Here is a 21,063-nt window from a genome sequence, read left to right as displayed (position 1 = left end):
CCTTCGACCGAAGCTTCGACTTTCTGATATCAAAAAGCGAACAAAATCCAAGTGTTGCTTCAGTTGCTTTCAGCTCGTCTTAATCTACCTCCTCTGCGCAAGAGGCGAACCCAGGCTTTCCCTCGAAAGCCGTACCAACCTTCAACGGGCAGACGATGAGAGCTTCCTGCTCCTTCCTGCTCTCCTAATCACCTAATCAGTTTCTCTCGCGCCGACCCTTTGCGCGCCCCGTCATGGCGCCCCTTCAGAACGGTCTTGCCAACGGCGGCAGCACCACCGGCCCGGATACCATGGCCAAAGGCACTGCTCGCTTCTCGGATATCCCTTCCGCTATCGATATTCCAGCCTCTACCTTTGACAGCGAGGTCGAAATCAGTTTACAGGAACTCCCGGACGACCCTACAGAGCTCTGCACCCTCCTAGACAATGAAAAGGCCGCAAAGAACTTCTGGGTTATCATCGCTCTGGCATACGCTAAGCAGAAACAAATCGATCATGCCATTGAGATTCTTACTCGTGGCCTTGCCTCTCTTGCGCATGGCGCTACAAAGGAAAGGCTAAGCTTGCTAGGCTGGATCTGCTGGCTCTACCTGATCAAGAGCAGGCAAGCTCCTCGAGTTGCTCCAGAGGGCCAGCTACATTCTGAAGCAAAGACGAAAGAGTTTTATCTGCAAGCTGCTACAGCAACTTTGAACGAGGCTTCGCGCTTGAATCCCGCTTTTCCTCCCTTGTTTCTTGCTCGCGGTGTGCTCTCTATCCTACGTGCGTCGTTACAGCCTCCTTCGAAACCTGTAAGACCCGGTACTATCGATACTTCCGAACGAGTCGAATCACTTCAGCAAGCTATAAAATGTTTCGACGAGTCTGCAAAGGCATTTGGAGGCCGGAATATCATGGCTATCTTGGGCCGCGCGAGGGCGAATTACATGCTTGGGCGTTATGGCGATGCTCTGGAAGGATATCAAGAAGCGCTGGTGAAGATGCCTAGTATGAGAGACCCGGATCCGAGAATTGGAATTGGATGCTGTCTTTGGCAGCTGGACTTTAAGGACCAGGCGAAAGTTGCATGGAACAGGGCTTTGTCTTTAAACCCTGATTCAAAGGCTGCTAATATCCTTTTGGCTGCATACTATTTGCATGATAGTTCTCGTCATTCGACCAACGATCCGGAATTCAGCTCCCTCTATAAGACTGCTATGACGCAGTACACCCAGAAGGCCTTCAAGCTCGATAAGGAGTATCCGATGACTTGTGCGACGTTCGGCAGCTATTTCCTTCTTCGCAAACATTTCCCGACCGTTGAGGCCCTTGCACGCAAAGCCATTGAACTTACGGACGTTAATGCTATTGCTAGCGATGGCTGGTACTTACTCGCCAGAAAGGAGCACACTGAGGGTGACCCAGAACGCGCGTTAGAGTACTATAACAGATCTGACCAGGCAAGAGGCGGAGCTGACAAGGGATATCCACCAGCCAAATTCGGTGCGGTCCAGATGCTAGTCAGGAGGAAGGACTTTGATGGCGCCAAGTTCCGTCTAGAAAAGATTATTCAGCAGACTAAGAATCCTGAGGCCATGGCTCTGCTTGGATCTATTTATGCAGATGAGGTTTTTGCGGCAAGCAGTTCAAAGGAAGACAAATCGGCGGAAGCTAAGAAGGCGATCTCGCTACTCGAATCCGTACGGACCAGCTGGAAGGCTGACAAGAAGAAACTCACTCCGGATGAGTCTGTCTTGCTTTACCTTGCTAGGTTGTATGAGACCAGTGCTCCGGAAAAGAGCATGCAATGCCTCAATCAGGTTGAAGAAATGCAATTGGCTCAAATTCCCGATGATGAAAAGCCAGACAATGTTGAGGGTGAACAGGCCGTGAACGATGTTCTTCGTGAGAGACTCTCGCCTCAACTACTCAATAATATCGGCTGCTTCCTATACCAGTCCGACAAGATTGAGCAGGCTAGGACCATGCTTCAAACCGCCCTTAACGCATGTGTGCAAGCACAGGAACGAGAAGACGCCTCTGACACGGATGCATACGTTACGACTATCAGCTACAACCTTGCCCGGACATACGAGGCTGCAGGTATGCTAGACGAAGCCAAAAAGGTCTATGAAGGATTGCTCGAGAGGCATCGCGATTATGTCGAAGCCAACGCCAGACTCACCTACATTGCTCTCCGTCTGAATCCCGGAGACGAAGGTTCAAAGAGGATGACCAAGCTTTACGAGACAGAAGCATCCAACATGGAAGTGCGGGCACTATACGGTTGGTATCTCAATAAGTCTAAACGCCGCGTTGCCAATCTGGCCGAGGACCATGAACAACGGCACTACAAGCATACTCTCCAGGGATATGACAAGCATGACCGGTACGCCTTAACAGGAATGGGAAATCTTTATCTCCTTACAGGTAGAGATATGCGACGAGACGGCGAACAGGAGAAAGAGAAACGGCACAAGATATATGAGAAAGCCGTTGAGTTCTTTGACAAGGCTCTTCAGCTTGACCCAAAGAATGCCTATGCTGCTCAAGGTATCGCCATTGCTTTGGTTGACGACCGCAAGGATTACTCGACTGCTGTCCAGATATTCTCGAAAGTCCGAGATACTCTACGTGACTCGACTGTGTACCTTAATTTGGGCCACGTCTTTGCAGAGCTGAGGCAGTTCACCAAGTCCATTGAGAACGTATGTGATTTTAAGCATTGCCTATTTTACTGTCTCGATATATATATATATATATATATGCTAACGATTGGATAGTACGAAATCTCACTCTCCAAGGACAGAGCCAGAGACGCACAAATCCTTGCATGTCTCGGCCGTGTCTGGTTCCTCAAGGGTAAACAGGAACAGAATCTGACAGCTATGAAGACCGCGTTGGAGTATGCTGAGCGTGCACGTTCGGCTGCCCCTGACCAAATTCACCTTGAATTCAACATTGCCTTTGTTCAGAATGAAATAGCTCTTCTTGCAATCAGTCTTCCCGAAGTTCAGAAGACCTCTGAGGATGTTGAAGAGGCAATGAATGGCTTGACAGCAGCAATTGAAGCTTTCGACAAGATTGCTAGTTCAAAGAACCCACCTTATCCACGCAGCTCATTAGAATCTCGAGCAACTATGGGTAGAAACACAATTCGGAACCAGCTTCAGCGAACCCTTCAGAGCCAAAAGCAGTACGAAGAGAAGAATGCTGCCAAACTACAACAGGCCCGAGAGCTCCGTGACGCAGAAATAAAACGCCGTGAAGAGGAGAAGCGCAAGGCCGAGGAGGCAGAGAAGGAGAGGAAGCGACAAATTGCAGAAGAGCGCCAGCTCATGATTGAAGAAGCCGAGCGACTTACTGCCATCCGCATCGACGAAGAGAGGGCCAGGGAAGCCGCCGAATACACTACTGACAGCGAGACCGGAGAGCGGTATAAACGGCAACAAAAGAAATCCAAGGGTGGCAAACGGAAAAAGAAAACCGATGCAGACAAGAAGAGACAAGACAGTGAACCACAGCACTCCGGTTCATCATCTGACGGCGAAGGTGAAGAACGCGCCGCTGCCCCCAGAAAGAGAAGACGTCTTGAACGACGCGGAAACGCAAAGTCAAATAAGTATAAAAGTACCGAGATTGTCGTCGACTCCGACAGCGAGGCGGAAGATGCTGCTGATGCCAATGGTGATAGAGCTGGTTCCGCGTCTGCAGCTCGAAACGATGAGGATGAGGATGAAGATGATCTTGTACAACGACGAAAGAAGAAGGCCACTTTGCGAATTGAAGATGATGAGGACGAGGACGAGGAGCCTAAAGCAGCTACGCCTGCCGGTGATGATAACGATGACCTTTTCGACGAGAAGTCGCCAGCAGCCGAAGGAGATGCTAATAAAGATGTTGAAATGAAAGGCACCGAAGAGGAAGAAGAGTGAGCCCCTCCCTCTGCCCTCCGTTTACTCGGCTCCTCTTCTACATACCATCGTCTTCTTGCTTGTCTACAGGCCGTCCTTTTTTACTTCCATTCATGTATTAGTTATTTAACGGTGGCGTCGTGGTGAAAGTTATTCCGGAATATCAAAGCGATCTCACTTGCATTTCCCTTTCCCCCAGCTTCCCCCCTGTATTTCCAATCCTATCATCTTTTTTTGAAACCTCCAAATGGCAATGTTTTCTGTGGTATGAAAACTACAATTTCAAAAAATCTCATGTTGCACTGGCGTTTTCGTGTCATCACCCCTTTATTTGGCAGTCAATCATTTGCCCATTTTCTCATAGCCAATATGTGTACTTTAAGCAGTTCCTTTGCCATAAACCTGTTTTATAATACGTAGTTAGTTACCAGTGGAGAAATGATAGAACAGTTGCTAATTTAGCGTACCAATTTTCCGGTTGATCAACATCGTCTCTACCAACAAACCACCAACCACCGGGCCTCACTAGTTATAAACATAGAGCATACGAGACGCTGATATCTATACAAGGATAAGTGGAATCCCCTCAGTCGCGCATAGAAGGACGCCAAAAGAGATGATGAAAGAAGAAATCACCAAAATAATCTATGTGGACAAGCCCCGCGCCGTTAAGGATCCTGACTATGCCCGCTCCTTGAGCAAAACACCTTCGTTCTGCGTCTACGATGAACGGTTCATAAAAGATGTCCTTGGGCCCGAGCCAAAGATACAGTTAATCGAAGAACGAAGGGAAAAGGGAGAGCAATTCGCACATGAAGCGGGAGTATACATCCGTGAGACCAACTCGGTGTATTTCACATCCAACTTCCAGACCTGCGATCCTATCGATCTATACGCCATAAACTGCAGTACTCACAAAATCGAAAAACTGGATTATCCAGATGTCGTGCAGGCAAACGGAGCATGCAATTTTCCTGGCAAATCCGCGTCTCTCTATTCACCTGGTTCTGTGAATGGAGACGAAGAACCTGACCGTATCCTTTATTGCTCCCAGGGTGACCATTCAACTCCATCTGCCCTTGTGCTAGTTAATCCAGTCACCAAGGAGTCCGAGATCTTGCTCAACAACTTTTACGGCCGAGAATTCTCCTCTGTCAATGATGTGGTGATCCACCATGGCACAGGAGACGTTTGGTTTACGGATCCAACGTATGGTTATGAGCAGGGCTTCCGTCCCGATCCTATTCTACCAGCACACGTATATAGATTTCGACCATCTACAAAGGACTGCTATGTCCTAGCTGATGGATTTGATATGTGCAATGGGCTCTGCTTTAGTCCGGACTATTCCTTGCTGTACGTTACTGATACAGGGGCTGTGAAGGCTCGAAGTCATTCTGGAGATGGACGCAAGTTCCAAGCCAACCATAAGAACGCTGGGACGATATATGTTTATGACGTGATCGATGAGGGGACACGGATTGCCAACCGGCGGACCTTTGCATTTTGTGATTTGGGGGTGCCTGACGGGATCAAATGTGATGAGAATGGCTATGTATATTCCGGCTGTGGAGATGGAGTTCATGTTTGGGCTCCGGATGGGACTCTGATTGGCAAGATAATTGTTGGATGCACCACGGCAAATTTCTGCTTCGTTAAGGGCGGAATCTGGATGTTCAGCGAGAAGGACTTATATTTCTGCAAGCTCCAGGCGGCGACAGGAGCGTTGGTTAAGATTGAGTGTGAGTAGAGGGATGGTACATGATCTAGAGATAAAAGTCAAACTGCTGTACGGAATGCGAGCCGAATGGAGTGATTTGATTTATGATTTATTTCGCGTTTCAGATTAGCTGTGACGTGTGGCTACATTCGCTAAATTCAGTTTACTATATAGATGCAGGGAAACCAAGAGAGGATATTTCACAAATGGGACCAGTATCAAAGGATAAACAAAAATGCTGCATATGTACGGATACAAAGTCCGTCTTCAATAGTAATGTACAACAGTGCGCTGAGACAGATTCTAAACGCGAGAGGCTCGTTCGAAACGAGATATCAGAGCATGCCATCATGCGACTAAAACTCCGTGTTCCAAGTAGGCGGCGACATAGAAAGGAAGTCAAAGTTCTCCAAGTTAAACCATGACAGCAGTTCCTGAGACGGTGTCTCAGGGTTTGAAGTCGGGGGTAGAAGTGGCATGGAAGTAGGGATAGACGGCTCTCGGTTAAAAGCCCTGTTTACAGGGTGGCCGGAGCTTTTCGTTGCGATTTGACTTTCACAACGTTCAACCATTTCCTTGAGCCCCTGAGCGATGCGGTGCACAAGATGCTGTTTAGCGCAAGGGCAGTGTTGAAACACCTCCAGAACCCTTTGGATAGTCCGAAACACCAGCTGCGTGTCAACTTGCACATGCTGTCTATTACGCGTTGCAACCTTGAGGAGAAAGACTGACGCGAATGCGAACATGGTATGGAAATAATGAGGGATCCCGACGAGGTACGCTCGTAACTCATCAGATTCGATCAGCATCTCGAGAATGGATATCGCAGTTGTAACTGCATCAGCTGCAATGTCACTTAGTTCTGGGGCGAGTGGTACGTTGGCAGATTCCACGTTTAACCCTCGAAAGGCATGGGAACATATAAAGAACTTTGCAAATCGAAAATGGAGCTTAACGGCTTGAGAGGGGAAGTTTCCAAGCCATTTGTTCCGTGCTAGTCTTCCTGCCCATGTCTGTGACCATCTGTCCAGCTGCACAAGGTAATCTCGAAGTTGCGGTATGAGAGCTAGGGGAACAGCCTTCATTGCATCCACCCCGTACGTCTGCCGTACCTTTCCCAAAAGCAAAAGAAGGTCGATATGACTGATTAGCCTCAGATCAATCTCCCCTGAAAAGGGGGAGGCCAGGTGATTTCTCCAGTTGATATATCCAGGCTCCACACCACAGGCGGGAGAGCCATGGAGTATTGATATCTGTTCATTGGCTAGAAATATCAATAACCACATCTGAGACTTGCCGAATGCTTCTCTATCGGTCTGTGGCTGGTTCATGTGAGCTGTGTGGTACTGCATGTCAATGGCCTTTCTAAGGACAAGCCCAGACAAGACCCAGGTCAAGTTCCCCAGCCAGTAAGAGGCCATACAGAAGGCTTTGATATCTTCTACTCCCAAGTGAGTGCGAAACATAAGTGATGATGTGACACTGCGGAGCTCTCTGCTCAGCTTATCGTATGCCTCTGTACCGAGAGGGTCATGTAAAGCTGCCACAGTGCATAAGGTTAGTGCAAGTAGTGTAGAGGTCCTTCGTATCTCGCTAATGTCTGCATATTTTTGTAGATGGTCATAGAAGAAGTGGTCCAGCCGGGTCAGATATGTTTTGGTAAGTTGGCCAGCTTCTACTTCGGTAATTACTCCCCGTGAGACGAAATCCGGCTGCAAAACCAACCCTGAAAATTGGGTGGCATTTTCGGGCACCTCGCTGGATTTGGTGACTTCATAGAGAGACCGCACTGGGGCTGAGGCGAGTGTATCTTGCCCCATGGAACCCTCCAGCGGATTGTGATGTTCATCCACCGGTTCAGGCTGGGCCGCTTTCACGTCTTCCTCTTTGGTACCTAATTCCTCCACTGCCGATATAGGGGGTAGTGATAACGCTGCCCTGGCTTCATTTAACGCTGTTTGAAGCTGCGAGAAATAAAGATTCATCCGAGAATTCCATCTGTTGAAGAGTATATATTAGAGATGTCGTCTCTCTATATAGATATATTGTAAATGCTTGTATATATCGTACCTTGCCTGCTCTACCATAATATCCTGGATTGACTTATTCGGTGAACATTCTATGCCTCGCTCCACGCAGCGTTTACACGGCGGTTGGTCATACTCCATAACACATTTGGTCTGTCAATTTATATCAGTAGTATTCTATGGGAATACTCGGCAGCACAATCCTTCAGTACCTTTTGTTTCCTGCAGGTCGGACATGCTGTCGACTTGCGACTCGTCACGGCAACACTGATTTGCGGCGACTCCGGAGGACCTATGCCGAACGAAATCGGAGGGGTATTGGGGGTCTTCGACAAGCTATCTGGAGACCTGTACATAGCTATCTCAGGAGCACCAGAGCCATTCGGCACAGAATTCAGCGCCTCAGGCAGCGGCAGTGGTAGCGGCGGAGGCGGCGGCGGCGGTGGGTGCAGCGGGTTGGAGGAGAGCTCTGCAACGGACCATGGACGCTTACGCGGTGGATTCATGGTGAGAGCCAGCAGCTCTTCGCGGCCCCGGCTATTGAGTATCACAGATCGAGAGTATATATCCTAGCTATCGGTTGGCAGTACAAATGGCAAGGCATGTGCGGTGCGACAAGGGTCATGGATATGGATGGGACAAGCTGCAGTCATCGCAGGGAAAGAGACGCGCGGGGGCTCGTAAGTATTTAACTAGCAGCCGGCCAGCCGGCCAGCCTTGCCACTCCCTTCGAGGCTTCGCCGGCTAGGCTGAAGACGCAAACGAAAAGAACCGACAACAAACGACTGCCAGCAGGTGATGGAGCAGCTCAACGAGTGTTGAAGATGCTGAAGCTCCCACGGAGGATCTGCTAACCGCGAGATTAAGGTGAAGCTTGCGCATATGGGGAATCCTCAAGCGCGGTGGAGTCAACCGAGACGCCAGACAACAAGGGCCATCATTGAGATATCAAGATAGCAGGGAAGATACAGGCATCTATACACGCTGAACGGCGTGGAAAGAGCTTCTACAGATATACAGCATACTGAAGGCATACGCAGAATGCCAGAGAGAGCTCTCTGGCTAATGGCAGACACAGCCGTTTATAAGTAGTAAGAGAGCGCAGGAAGACGGATGAAGGGAAGAGGATGAGATTATCTGTTACCGGGTGACCATATTACGATATTATGCCTACATATAAGTGCTAGAAGCCTCAGGTGGACACTGGCATCTGCTCGAACGCAGTCTAACTGGTGATATATGGCCCATAAAGCAGGCATAAAGGCCATCCCGCCAGATGACATTCAACTTGGAGCAATTTGCTGGGCCTGTTAGCCCACCTCGACCGTTTGTTCTCTCGCTTGCTTGTCAGCAGAGAAAACCAGCCTGTGTCAACGGGATGACACGTCTCCTGGCCGGCTGTGCCCTTCGGTTGCTGGAATAAGGCATTGATATCGCCGGAAATACGGAGCATGAAGCAAGCTTTTCCACCAGGATGTCCTTATGTCCTAATGGATTAATTCAATTTGATTAAAGCATATTGTTTCGGGTCTGCAGGAAGCCGTCAGTAAGTCGCCAGGAAACCTCGGAATGGAATTGCCATTAATATCAGGCCTCAACGATAATGGGCCTGCGAAAATAACACTCCGTTTCATGTGCAGGTAGATGCTCAGATACGATCTGATCAACTTTATCACTGGCTCTCGGCTGCAGGTACGTCAGGTTTAAAATATTCTATTCTCGTTTTTCGCCCTTTGCCTCGGGACCGCTTTCCCCTGCCATCTTGCAAACGAGAAAGAAGGGTATACTTAAATATAGACACGGAGTAGCTGAAAGGGCCAAAAGGAAAAACCGAGAGCTTCGACAACGTCAATCTCTCAACTCTCTCTCTGAGGCTTGACAGCTCGGTTAGGCATTAGCTAACCTTCAGCCACCAAGGCCAGCTGGAAGGTGCTTTCCGCTTCCCCCCGCGGTACCTGAAGGAAAGAAAAGCAACAAAAAAGAAAAGCGGTCAAAAGTGCCGACTAGCATCCCTCGACTTCAACTTCAACATAGACCTTGGGGTGATCGAAAATATTGGCGTCTCGACCGAGTCATGATTGAATATCAGTCATGCCAACAGATACGCCTGGGAAGGCCAGCTTGGTGGCTGATATCGTGCCATTTTCCCTCTTTTTCTTCTTTTCAGTCCAATTGAAAAATCACGTCCAAGGAAAGAGACATTTAGCTTCATGCAGAAAATGAAAATAGTACGTCAGACCGTATAACGACGGGCTTCCAACTTTCAATCCTCGTTCTTATCAGATGGTTTAAATGCATATAGGAGGGACAATCAGGCCAGAGTGGATGATGTATGTCCTTTCTGCATATGTATACACCTGAGTGGATGAGACGACATACATACTTGAGCCAAGAGTGGGAAAGCATTGGTTGTAACACATCAAGGAGCAGCTGGTGCCTTTTTTATTCAGTCAAGACAGGGAGCAGGGAGTCGACTCTGCCTGCTGAAAGATGTCAATCCCCCTCTTGAAGGATGAGAGGATGAGATTGGATAAAGGCTGAAGAATTGAATCTGCTCCCTCCTTTCAACCCCTCCAACGGATCAACAAGACTTCCTTCCTTCGATGGGAGTTGCAAGGGGGAGGGAGGTCCCATGTCTATATCTCGATGTATTAATGTTGCTTACAGCAAATAGCTGCATGGCAAGCTGAGCGAGATAAACATTCTCAACCGCTCCGTACTTCTGGAAGCGATGAGAAATATAAAACAGGAATACGCAGCATATGCAGCTATTTTTCCCCATGTCCTGCATAACGCCCTAGCTTCAAGGCACGCACCGCCGGACGCCGGAATGGACAGCTCAAGGCATTAAAATCCAAGAAAGTTATCCAAGGAAGCATCAATTGAAGGTGTAGTAAATGAAGCAAATTCCTCAAGGCTGAAAAGGCTTAAAAATAGAAGCATAAGCCTAATTTGCCTATAACTAACTTACATTTTTATGCTTCTTTTCCCATTATTAACTTGTTTTGTGTTTACCATGAGGAAATACGGTTAGGGTTCTTATTCCGAGGTTCCCCATACGCGTGCACTTTCCTGACAAGGGCGGGCCAGGGAGTTTCGCTGTTGCATCGAGAAGGAAAGGAAGGAAGAGAAAAGAAGACGACGATTCGGACCGCAAGGAAGGCTGATTCGGGCATACGGAGCTTGAACCCTGGCCCCCGCTGTCCAAAAGAGCGCTCAAGGCCGAAGATGGCCCTTCCATACACTTGTTCCTTGCATACATAGCTCGTTCGCGGGGAGGGACGACGTCAAAGTATAGGCGGTTTAAGGCTCGTATTTCAGAACGATCAGCCAGTCCGGTCTTTTCCTCTCCTTCCTTTCTGGATTTCCTCCCATGGTGATAGGCTATAGCCGACGACGACGCGACGGGGGTTTTGAAAAGCTGGTGGAGTTAGCACCCGTCTGCTATTGACAAGGTCCTCGTGTGCTTTTGAGATCAGCCCTTGTCTAGATCCCGCCGAGAGGGAAAGACTTACCAAGCTAAGATAGTAGCTATATCTTGTTTGCTAATAATAAGCACTATCTCTGCAAGACCAGTGTGCAAAATGCACAAATATAATGCCATTGAGTGCAGCTTTTTTGTAGCTTTGGCTCGGGGTCGTGCCTGCGTCATCCGGAACAATCGTAAGGATCTGGCTTTGGCGATTTCACGAGGAAAAAGGTGCGAATATATCCCTGTGTCTTGGATTCTTGGACGTGATCATTATAGATGTGCGTGATTGTGCCATGGGCAGGGTCCTAATTCATGCATATGTTCCTTGTACGACCGGGTATCCATAGGCTGACGGGCCCTGTCCGGAGGAAGGGTGGATAAGCACAGGGATTAGGAGCGGTTCAAATACCAATACATACTCCTACTGGCAAAAGTCCCGAGTGTATAGCCTGGAAGGGATAGGGAATTCACCTGCATTCGGTGGCCTGGCAGACAGCTTCTTATGCGGTTGTGATTCAAAGATTTCCCCCTCCTTCTGGATCATTCTACAATAGAGCTGACATCTCGCTAACAGCATCGGAGCATCCATCTGCGTCTAACTGGATGGCTTGGCTTGATGATTGGTACCGGTTGGCCAGCCTGTCCTTGCATACCTGGGCCCTCTGTGTTCGGAGTACGTACGCTGATGTGCTTGCTCCATTGGAATGTGCGACGGTGGTATAACACAGCGCACCATAGCACAGGATATAATATGGAGGCCAAGAGAAGTCGACGTGGGGAGTCTCAGGGCTTCTTGCTCGATCTTCATGCAGCAGAAGGATACGAAGGCTATCGCTAGATTCCCAGAAATCTAGGATGGTACAAAAAGGGTAAAAGAGAAGCAAAAGCTGGCATATCTTTTGGGTCGCTCGTGATGGTTCGTGACGGCCCGTCAACGGACTAAATCTTGCATAAGCGCAAATTCTGCATCCTTTGAATATCCGGAAACAGAATGTGTCATGGCCTTGTTCCAAATTAGGGGCAAGATATATACCCGCCGGAGTATTCCCTACTGCCTTGCCTACATACCTGCCTACCTATGTATATCCGACAGGAAGCAACGTGCCCTTGGCGATCGTGTTCACATACCTGAGAGCATGGCATACACGTTTTTTTCCCCCATCGGGACCCTGGCGGCAGGAGACCGCTGCGGCCGCACATGGACATATACATCGAGATCAAGGCCTGCCGGGCGAAAGTCTTTTTTATTTTTCATTGTCTTGCCCGTCTGTCCTTCCTTCAATCGCACTTGATACCGTTGAGAAGGATGCGGGAAGGGGAGGACGGCAGAAAGGGCAAAAGAGAAAGGGGCCAGCCAGCCTACTCCGTACATACAGATTCTTCACGGGTAGTTTTGACAGGGGGCCAGCATTCTCCTGATTAGGAGAGTCGGACACCAGACGGGATTTTCCAGCCTTCGCATCAATTGACTTGTTGTAGCTATTGTGTATGAGGTTGTTTGCTGATCTTCTGCAAGGCAAACAATGTCTTCCTCCTTTTCTTCGTCCTTGCTTACACAGACACGCGCACTTCGTCAGCCCGACGGATCAGATCTTTTGCAAACAGAGAAAGTCCGAATGTAACATGTAACTATACTCCGTAGAGCGGACCCCAACGTGTATCATCGTCATCAACAGGGCGTCCTCTGTCATACCCTCTGGTTAATCACAGAGGTAGGCACGGATAGATAGCCGTTAGAATGCTTGCAACATTCGGAGCGAGAGAGAGTCCACACATCCACGTTCGGCGAAGGGGCCGAGCTGAGTGGGCAGCTTCCTGTACAGTATACCTACATACCTCTACTCCGTACCCTCCCATATTCAGTTTTATATAACTCTACTTGAAACGAACGTGCTACAACCAGCCTCAAACATGGTACATGCAGGCGTGATAGCCGCTGGAGCCCAGGGCAAGGCATGAACCTGATGCTTAGCCAGCCTGCTGCCCCATCACCACCACCGCGTCCCGTTATCCAGCCGTGCGTATGGGGATACTTACGCAAACAATGGCTCATCCAGACAAAAAGACACAGGGAACCATGGTTGAAAGAACGCGCGCAAGGCTCTCCGGACCACTGATAACGTCCCGTCACACGTGTTGACCTGTACAGGTTGAAATCGGTCGCCTGGGTCGGCCGTTGCGGAAAAAAGGTGTGCAGCGACTCTGCCTTATGCAAAGGGAGAGATAGTTGGAAACCCGAACTTATGTTTCGAGATGTCCCTTCCTTTTTTTTCCTGGTTTCCTCTTCGTCATTCCCATCCGCCCGTGTAGCGTTTGTTCAGCCTGACTGGCCGTGGTTGTTTTTTGTGCTTTGACCCGAAAATAAGCCCGTCCCAAGCTCTCGAAAAGCTGTTTCCTTTTTTTATGCAGCGGATATGAAGGCATATGACTGGACAATGGACGGGAGTGCAGGATTCCGCCTTACTAGTGAGTGAGAGCGCGGAAATAACGAGTGATTGTAATGTCGACTATCGGATACCAGCTCTGGTGTTCCGAAAGCCTGGCGATCTGCTTCTGCTTGCTGTTTGCAGTCCGTGGCTTAACGTGGCTTTGAATAGGTCAACGGTCAGGAAGACACCAGACCACATCGTCGGGCACGAACATGGCATGTGTTTCCGGCCGTTTGTCCTAGTTTCTCTGCTCATCTTTTCAGATACTTCTCATGTGCTCTTTGAGGTACCTCCATTCGTCGGTAAAAGTAGTGCGGCTTGATGTTGGCATTAATGGCCGATGCTATGATTTGCATACTATCACATGTATAGCTATAGAGGAGCAGCTTCTGTCTCCGCCCCGAAGATGGACAACAATATGGGGAACATGGTGCCGTGATTAATGGACGGGGGTAGCCACCCTCACTACTGCTTGCTTAACTTATTTTGTAGGTACTCCGTATATGCTGTACACTCTGTATACTTTCGAGGAGAGGGGAACCCCAGATGGACATCCTTGCGTGGGGAGAGAGAGGTTCATGGTCGCACGGAATACGCGCGAGGACTGCAAGCCATTTGCCGATCATACCATCCATCCACTCCTCCTGTCCTGTCAGAAAAGGGGGTCAGTCAGCCATGTGTCCTCCCTTTTCTCCTGTTCAGCCAGGAGTGGCCTCTGAGAAGGCGAAGGTTCGCCACTACCGGCTCGAAAGTTGCGCTCCAATTCTCCATCTAGGAGGTGATCTTCGGTAGAGACAGGAGGAGCTGCATGTTGTCAACCATGGATCGCAAGCAGTATTATACTCTGCACCAGAGTTTAGAGTAGTCTGTCAACCACGCTTGGAGATGTACATATAAAAAGCGTGTGATATATGTATGCGAAGTCTGGTTGACGGTTAGCCCAGATCGACAGGCAAGAAACGTAATAGGAATCATAACATCAAACCCGAGGGACGAGAGAACCCGAGCCAGGGATAGAGCGATCGCCGGGCCCCAAAAGGAAAAGATGTCGATGGGGAGGGAGCAAGGTGGATGTATAACTCTGGTGTTATCATGACGCCAGCCTTTGCTAAACAAGTGTCCCTGTAGTAGATACATAGCTTATCGGCCGGCCTTCCTCTGCTCTGGTTCGGTCTGGGGAGAGCTGGCTGGTCGAGTTCAAGCCCGTTCGTTCGGACATGGCAGAGACGGCCCTGCTCGAGCGTTGCTCGAATCGAGTCCGAGCTATAGTGGCAGCGTACTATTAGCAGGGCGGCTTTATGCTTTGCGACGCGTTGTATATATCCTGGCCTGGCCTCTGTAGAAGGCCGTCCTGTCCAAGCCATGTTTTCTTGTCTCTCGCTTCCATCATGGGTAATGCTGACCTGGCCATGGGGGGAGGCACAGGAAGGGGGAAAAGCAGCCACCCTGTCCCCCAGACACCCGCCGTTTATTCTCCGCAGTAGAGGGACGCTAGGGGGGAAGACGGGCTCCTGGATGTTCTCCATCAGGCGACGCCGTCGACATATGTAAGTATATGTATGTATGTATATACTTCTGTCTATATAGATAACCCTCTTCGGCAAGCCAACCCGGTCTCCATCTGCGGTGGATGACAGAGATAGCTAGAGCTAGCTAGTTACTTGTATGCCGGCAGCCGGAAGCGCGATCAACTGCCATATCCATAGCTGTCCGTTTGACATAGAGAGACGCCCGAAGAGCACAACAGTTGACGTCGTTGTATTGTTGCCGTATGCCCAACGGTCACAGGCAGAGGCAGCGAGAGAGAGAGCAACATCCCGCGCCGTGACTGTGGCGTGCAGCTAGTCGACTCTCGCAGGAAGAAGCAAAGAGAGCCAGCAGAAGGCCGGTCGAATGCCAGTCGAAGACGTTTAGGCACGGCACAAGACATACATACAGCATGCAGCAAGCAGCTAGCTAGCTAGCGATGTCGTCCTCGTTCTCGTCGTCGTCGAAGGCGATGGTGCGTTTGCTTGCGCGACGCCCGTTTGGGTGACAACTACAGCGACGGCTGGTCTACGGCGATCCTGAAGGGGGAACAAGCATCACATTCCACCATCAGCGGCTTTCACATTCGCTTCAGGCCGCGTGTGTAGAGATGCTCTTTCTGGACAGCCGAGTTCCACCTGCTTTTGCTTCTTTGCCCGCGGTCCAGACGAGAGAGAGAGATACAGAGATACAGAGATACATAGAAAAAGAGAGAGTGTGTGAAAAAGAAGCACCCCTGAGCAAAAGAAGCAGAGACGGCAGACAATCCCGGCGTGTTGGATGCTCGCGCCCCCAGAAAGCGCCAATGACGCTGCCTGGCAGTCGGACGCTTTGCTGCTACTGGCATAGGTTGATGGAGACCGCTGTTGCGCCGTTGTTTCTGGTTGGAAGTCTATCGGGACAGGCCCCCTTTTCCCTGTCGAGGCCCGGAGGAGAGAGGGTTGAAGGGTGCGCACAAACAGACAGACCGACGATGGAGCTGGCGGAGACAAGCGACTGGCGAGATGGACGCATAGCACGTCGCTGCTCGATCTCTGCTGCTGACTGGCGTTGCAGGCGAGAGCGTACAGTAGCCATGGGCCTGTCCTGCCTGGCGGCCGCCATGGTCGACCCCGTCTCTCTTCCCCTTTGGGCCGGCGTCCAGCCATCTGCAGTAGCGCTGCGTCTTTCGTGCATTCGCTGCATCTCGCTCGCTCGCTCGCTCTCCTCCCTTGCCCTGCATCCCATCCATCGCACAAATGGGAGAGAGGGAGCGGAAGGGCGATGCCAGCCTGATTGGCGGATTTATTCAACTTGCTTATACGACGCCTCCGTTTGACTTCTCTGCCGTTGGAGTGGTTGACTTTTTCCTCCAACTCCATGAAACGTATACATATTTACGCACGGTAAAGTAACTAAATATGTCCAGCAGGAGAGGGAAAAAGGAAAGAAAGAAACAATAAAAAACACCACAGGCAAGGGGAGGAGGTAAAAAAAAAGACAAAAAGACAAAAATAAAACGAAGACGACGTTTCAGATGTCTCTATCGTCCTTTTCCCTCAGACGAAAAGCGCAGATGAAGAGGCAACCAGGCGAATTTGCCTCAGCTGCAAGGGGACGACAACCCGACCAGATAAGAACACGATTGAGATCGTACAGACAAGAACGATCAGCAATGCTGAGTTCCTTTTCGACATCAAGGCAGCCAGACAGTGGGAGGAGTATACAGAATACACCATCCTTGACAGGGCGTTTTTTTTTACACCTCGCGGGAGGAGAGGGCTGCAGCAGTACGGAGTATCAGCATCAGCATTAGCATCAGCACTGGCGATGTGCAGCAGTAGCAGCAGATGAGATGGAAGAAGAAAAGAAGAATGATATTAATAACAACAATAGCTGCTTTACACCAAGATCAACCACCATCACCAACATGGGACTTGCAAACGCTCGCTGCTAGTGTGTATAGAAACTCAGTACAAGGACAAACATTTATTTTATCCTCAAAATGCACCATAACACCACAAACGGAGGATTAACCGGGTTCCGTCCACGGCCAATGAGAAATATTCTCTGTGCTCTCTCCGGCCGCTCGACCCCTTGCCGTGGTACCTGGTAGAGTTACTTATGCTCCGTATGCAAAAAAGCAAGAAGAGGGAAGAGAAAAAAGAGTGGTATGGGAAAGAAAAAGAAAAGAGGCCCAGAGCTTGTTACTCTGTCCAAAAGGCAAAAAAGCAAAGAAGCAGAAGAGAAGGAGGAAGAAGCAAAAAAAGAGAGGGAAAAAAAGCAAAGCCTTACAGCGCGAGAGAGAGAGGGAGGCCTTCCCATGGTTCCCGTTCCTGCAGGTGGGATCTGCTCGTCCTGATAACTCCGCCCCAAAAAGCCAGTGGACAGGACTAACACGACTAGAACGGGGAGAGGACGAGAGAAGGCCCCATTTTGCATATACGCCTTGAGCGTTCTGTCTGTCATGTCCTCCCTAATCTCTGGGTCTTGCTGCTCGGGGCTTTTCTACTTATTCATGGCATTTTCCCGCCGCAACCGGGGGAAGAAGACGTTTTGAGCTTTCTCTCTTCTCTTGTTACCTCTATCTCTTCTTTCTCTAGACCACCTCGGCTTCTTTTCTTTTCTTCTTCTTCTGCTGCTTTCTTCTATACTTCTGATTCTAACCTGTTCCGCTCTGTTCCCGGTCCGGCCTGCTATTTGATATAACATACATATCTTGCTCGTGGCCCTGTGTCAGGGATTTCTGTTCCATCTCGCCAGCCTGATATCAAGCGGGCCACACCAACCTATATATCTAACCATCTATTCAATTCTGCTCTTCTTATTTTTGTTTTATCCGGTCATTTTCCCAACGATAGATTCCCTGTCGAGGGCTAACTCTTCGGTCTCTTTTTAACTCTCCACAGGGAGTCTTCTTTTGGGTCGCTTGCTCATACACTGGTTGTTTGCGTCCCTTTTTTTTCGGTGGTCATCTCATATCACACACTCCACGCCCTCAAATTATATACAAACATACATTCATATACGCCCTATCCAACATCTGATCCGAGACGCTGGCTTCTTTTCGTCTCAGACTACCGCTGCAAGGTTTTAGTGTGCGTGCCTTGACCAAGGCCTCAGGAACTGATTTCATATATACTCGACTGTTTCAATCCGGCTGCTTATTTGGCCATTGCATCGTCGGTTGCCTTTCCATGGTTTCTCGCTAGCCCTGCTCCCCTGAGGCATCATCCCGGCTCTGCCCAGGCAAGGCGAGCAAGCATACGGAGTATACCACAACAAAGTTCCCAACAGGGTCTATCCCTCCAACGCCGTCGTTTTATTTTCAGTTGCTATTTATTTATTTATTTTTTTTGTTTTCATTTTTCCCATACTCGACCGACCGACCCCTGGTCCTTCGCGTGGGCGTATGTGGAGAGAGAAGTGACAGGAGGATAAGGACGCAAGCCCATCCTTTTTTGGCCCTTCTCCCTCACCCCATCTCCGTTATAACGCCCACTCGCCCTCCCCTGGAAGTCTAACATAATAAGAATATCCTCTTGTGTTTCCTCTTGTGTGTGGACTAAGGAAAGTCACCATGTCTTTTCTGGAACAGTATACATCCTCGCCCTCTCCCGCTCTTCCTTCATCCCAGACCTCTTCACGGCCCTCGACCTCCCAGTGGTATCATGATCAGATCTTGCGGGAACTACCATTTATATCTGGAGCCTCAAGAAGTCGATCAGGCAGTCCTTCCAGGTCTCGAAACAACACTGGCACCCAGACTCCCAAACGCCTATCGGTACTCGGCCAGCGTTCGCGAAGCGACACTGCCAATTCTTCCAATCTATCCCCTGCCTCGTCTATGACATCGTCGAAACGATCCTCTCACGACGGAAGCAAGGGTGTCTTTGATTTTGTCTTGCCGCTTGAAAAGGAAGAAAGCTCGAGCAAGTCGTTCTTCTCCCGCGGTAATCGCATCCTCAGACGCCAGGGAAAGCAAGTTTAGCCTCTTAGACACTCATACCTTGGACGAGGAGGAAGAAATGTCGAGTGATCAGGTCTGGTACGTGAGAAGGTGAAGCCGAGGCGGAGAAGCCTGCTGCTCTGCGCCGCATCAACCGACAGAGAAAACTCTTCCAGCCGTATGTTAAACGCTGAAAAAGAGACAGAAAAAAAGCTTCTCTGATCTTCGTGGCTACATATCTTCTATGACGCAGATGCACAGGCTCAAGAGCAAGTATCTCGGGAGCCTTTCCACTTTCTACCACATCACTCCACACCAGCCGTGGCCAGTTACCACCATTTGCCTCACACTCATCCTCAATGATCTCGCTACCCGAATTCTCCCATCATCCGCGCCTCTCAACGGCCAAACTCTGAGCTTAAAGGGCATCCATGCTCAGAACCTGTCATATCGACCATACACCGCCGAGGAGGAGTCAGATTGGACTCTTGACATCCTCGCCCCCGATGCTCCATCTCTCTTTACTCGCAGCCCCCCCGGATCACCGCGAACTGCAATGATGAACGTCACCTCGCCAGATTCCCGACCGCTGCGAATGCCACGTTCGGTAGAAAACTTCTCTCGACCAGTTTCTAGAGTTGTACGACATCCATTCTCACCCCCTATGGTACCACCGCCTAGAAGATCGTCGAAGATGGCAATGAGTCCCAAATCAGGCGGTCAAGCAATCGACCCAGCCGAAGAGCTTATGGGGTTGAATGGTCTATCCCTATCTCCAGTGGAGGATGGGTCGATCAACAACATCGTTGGATACGCTGTGTCGCCGCCAGCGCCATGCCCTGTCGCAGAACCGATTGAAGAGATTGGACGTGCATTTAGCCCTGACGAAAATAACACCGCCTCCACTAAGCCCTCTCCGCTCGTCCAGATCAGCGGAGTCATCGAAGACAACGAACCACAGGACAGTCATGTCATAGCTTTCGACCCTGCTCCATACAACGCTCATATGGAACCTGAACTTGTTGAGATGCCCTCTGAGGCAAAGAAACCAGCTCTATACTTGAGCCCACTCAAAGAAACCCGATTTGAGTACGAAGATATGCACTCGCCCATCCTTCCACCCGAGCAACCACGCAAGCTGCTACCACCTGTCGAGCCAAAGAGTCCCGCTGGAGCTGTCGGGATGCACGCATCTAACGATTCCTGGGAGGCCGACATCGACTACTGCTATGAGCATGCCGCTGAATCGAACTCAAATTTCGACTGGAACCGTAACTCGTCCGAAGAAAATCGAGACCGCGAATGTTCGAACCTTGGAAAGTGCGAAACCTCGGGTGGTTTCAAGTCCAACACCAGTTCGTTTTATCTCCACCCCTTGGACACGACCACCTCCGGCCAGACCACGCCAGAGCTCCAGCCATCATCCGGAATCTCGGCTTCAACAAGAACTGAAAGTGATGCTGCCAGCCCAGCTATTTTTAATCACCCCTTCGGAACGTTTCCGTCAAGCGCTGAGTCGCTTGACAAGAAACCCAGGACGAGCGAAATCCAAGTTTTGGAGACTCATTTCGAGGATGTATCACATGACTCTGTCTACACTCACGTGATATCTGATATCGACGAAGACGACGAGTATCACATCGACGGGCCAGCGTACGTTCGCACCGGTTCCTCTCCTCTTAGCAAGTGCAACTCCCAGGAGAGCATGATGCTGTCCCGTGCTGCCTCTATCGTCCGCAAACATCGCTCGTCAACCTCCACCAACAGCGTTCCAGACCTCATCCACAGCCCCAACTGCAGCCGCGAGATGGTCGATCGCGAGGTCCCAACTAGCCCACTAGCTGAAAGACCAGCGATGCCTATCTATTCGAGGTCTCACCCAGTTGGCCGCGAAGCAATGCCTAGAATGCCATTTGCATCTTTCTCTGGCGTCGAGCCTACTTCCAACCCATCCCCTGCGATGCATGACCGCTCCAAGTCTGCATCCGTCCTCGAGTCCACAGAATGTCACTCGTCAGAACTCCACCAGTCAAACGAACGTCCTCACTCTGACTCGCGGGGTTCGCA

At 49.9% G+C, this 21,063-nt stretch overlaps 8 protein-coding genes across 8 annotated transcripts; 5 read left to right on the top strand and 3 right to left on the bottom strand.

The window, feature by feature from the left end:
- Nucleotides 1–233: 233 nt before the first annotated feature.
- Nucleotides 234–3,914, top strand: MGYG_09033 (hypothetical protein; the record flags this gene model as incomplete). Its single annotated transcript, XM_003173636.1, has 2 exons — nucleotides 234–2,687; nucleotides 2,784–3,914. The coding sequence occupies 2 exons, from the start codon at nucleotides 234–236 to the stop codon at nucleotides 3,912–3,914; spliced, it is 3,585 nt and encodes a 1,194-aa protein (XP_003173684.1).
- Nucleotides 3,915–4,509: 595 nt separating this feature from the next.
- Nucleotides 4,510–5,643, top strand: MGYG_09032 (hypothetical protein; the record flags this gene model as incomplete). The annotated part of the gene is made up of 1 exon (XM_003173635.1): nucleotides 4,510–5,643. The coding sequence occupies one exon, from the start codon at nucleotides 4,510–4,512 to the stop codon at nucleotides 5,641–5,643; it is 1,134 nt and encodes a 377-aa protein (XP_003173683.1).
- Nucleotides 5,644–5,969: 326 nt separating this feature from the next.
- On the bottom strand, nucleotides 5,970–8,146 carry MGYG_03857 (hypothetical protein; the record flags this gene model as incomplete). The annotated part of the gene is made up of 3 exons (XM_003173634.1): nucleotides 5,970–7,611; nucleotides 7,684–7,793; nucleotides 7,853–8,146. The coding sequence occupies 3 exons, from the start codon at nucleotides 8,144–8,146 to the stop codon at nucleotides 5,970–5,972; spliced, it is 2,046 nt and encodes a 681-aa protein (XP_003173682.1).
- Nucleotides 8,147–9,284: 1,138 nt separating this feature from the next.
- MGYG_03856 (hypothetical protein) lies at nucleotides 9,285–9,718 on the top strand (the record flags this gene model as incomplete). The annotated part of the gene is made up of 2 exons (XM_003173633.1): nucleotides 9,285–9,332; nucleotides 9,563–9,718. 2 exons carry the CDS (start codon nucleotides 9,285–9,287, stop codon nucleotides 9,716–9,718), a joined length of 204 nt encoding a protein of 67 aa, XP_003173681.1.
- A 917-nt stretch (nucleotides 9,719–10,635) lies between these two features.
- On the bottom strand, nucleotides 10,636–12,484 carry MGYG_09031 (hypothetical protein; the record flags this gene model as incomplete). Its single annotated transcript, XM_003173632.1, has 4 exons — nucleotides 10,636–11,061; nucleotides 11,156–11,171; nucleotides 11,794–11,962; nucleotides 12,241–12,484. The coding sequence occupies 4 exons, from the start codon at nucleotides 12,482–12,484 to the stop codon at nucleotides 10,636–10,638; spliced, it is 855 nt and encodes a 284-aa protein (XP_003173680.1).
- A 1,052-nt stretch (nucleotides 12,485–13,536) lies between these two features.
- On the top strand, nucleotides 13,537–13,863 carry MGYG_03855 (hypothetical protein; the record flags this gene model as incomplete). Its single annotated transcript, XM_003173631.1, has 1 exon — nucleotides 13,537–13,863. One exon carries the CDS (start codon nucleotides 13,537–13,539, stop codon nucleotides 13,861–13,863), a length of 327 nt encoding a protein of 108 aa, XP_003173679.1.
- Nucleotides 13,864–15,497: 1,634 nt separating this feature from the next.
- MGYG_03854 (hypothetical protein) lies at nucleotides 15,498–16,172 on the bottom strand (the record flags this gene model as incomplete). The annotated part of the gene is made up of 2 exons (XM_003173630.1): nucleotides 15,498–15,579; nucleotides 15,910–16,172. The coding sequence occupies 2 exons, from the start codon at nucleotides 16,170–16,172 to the stop codon at nucleotides 15,498–15,500; spliced, it is 345 nt and encodes a 114-aa protein (XP_003173678.1).
- A 2,455-nt stretch (nucleotides 16,173–18,627) lies between these two features.
- On the top strand, nucleotides 18,628–21,056 carry MGYG_03853 (hypothetical protein; the record flags this gene model as incomplete). The annotated part of the gene is made up of 2 exons (XM_003173629.1): nucleotides 18,628–19,032; nucleotides 19,250–21,056. Coding segments are annotated over 2 exons (2,211 nt in total), but the record flags the coding sequence as incomplete, so codon positions are not given.
- Between the last annotated feature and the right edge of the window lie 7 nt (nucleotides 21,057–21,063).

This window comes from Nannizzia gypsea, genomic scaffold, assembly GCF_000150975.2.
Source record: "Nannizzia gypsea CBS 118893 supercont1.3 genomic scaffold, whole genome shotgun sequence".
Lineage (NCBI taxonomy): Eukaryota > Fungi > Ascomycota > Eurotiomycetes > Onygenales > Arthrodermataceae > Nannizzia > Nannizzia gypsea.
This window is presented reverse-complemented; position numbering and strand designations above follow the sequence as displayed.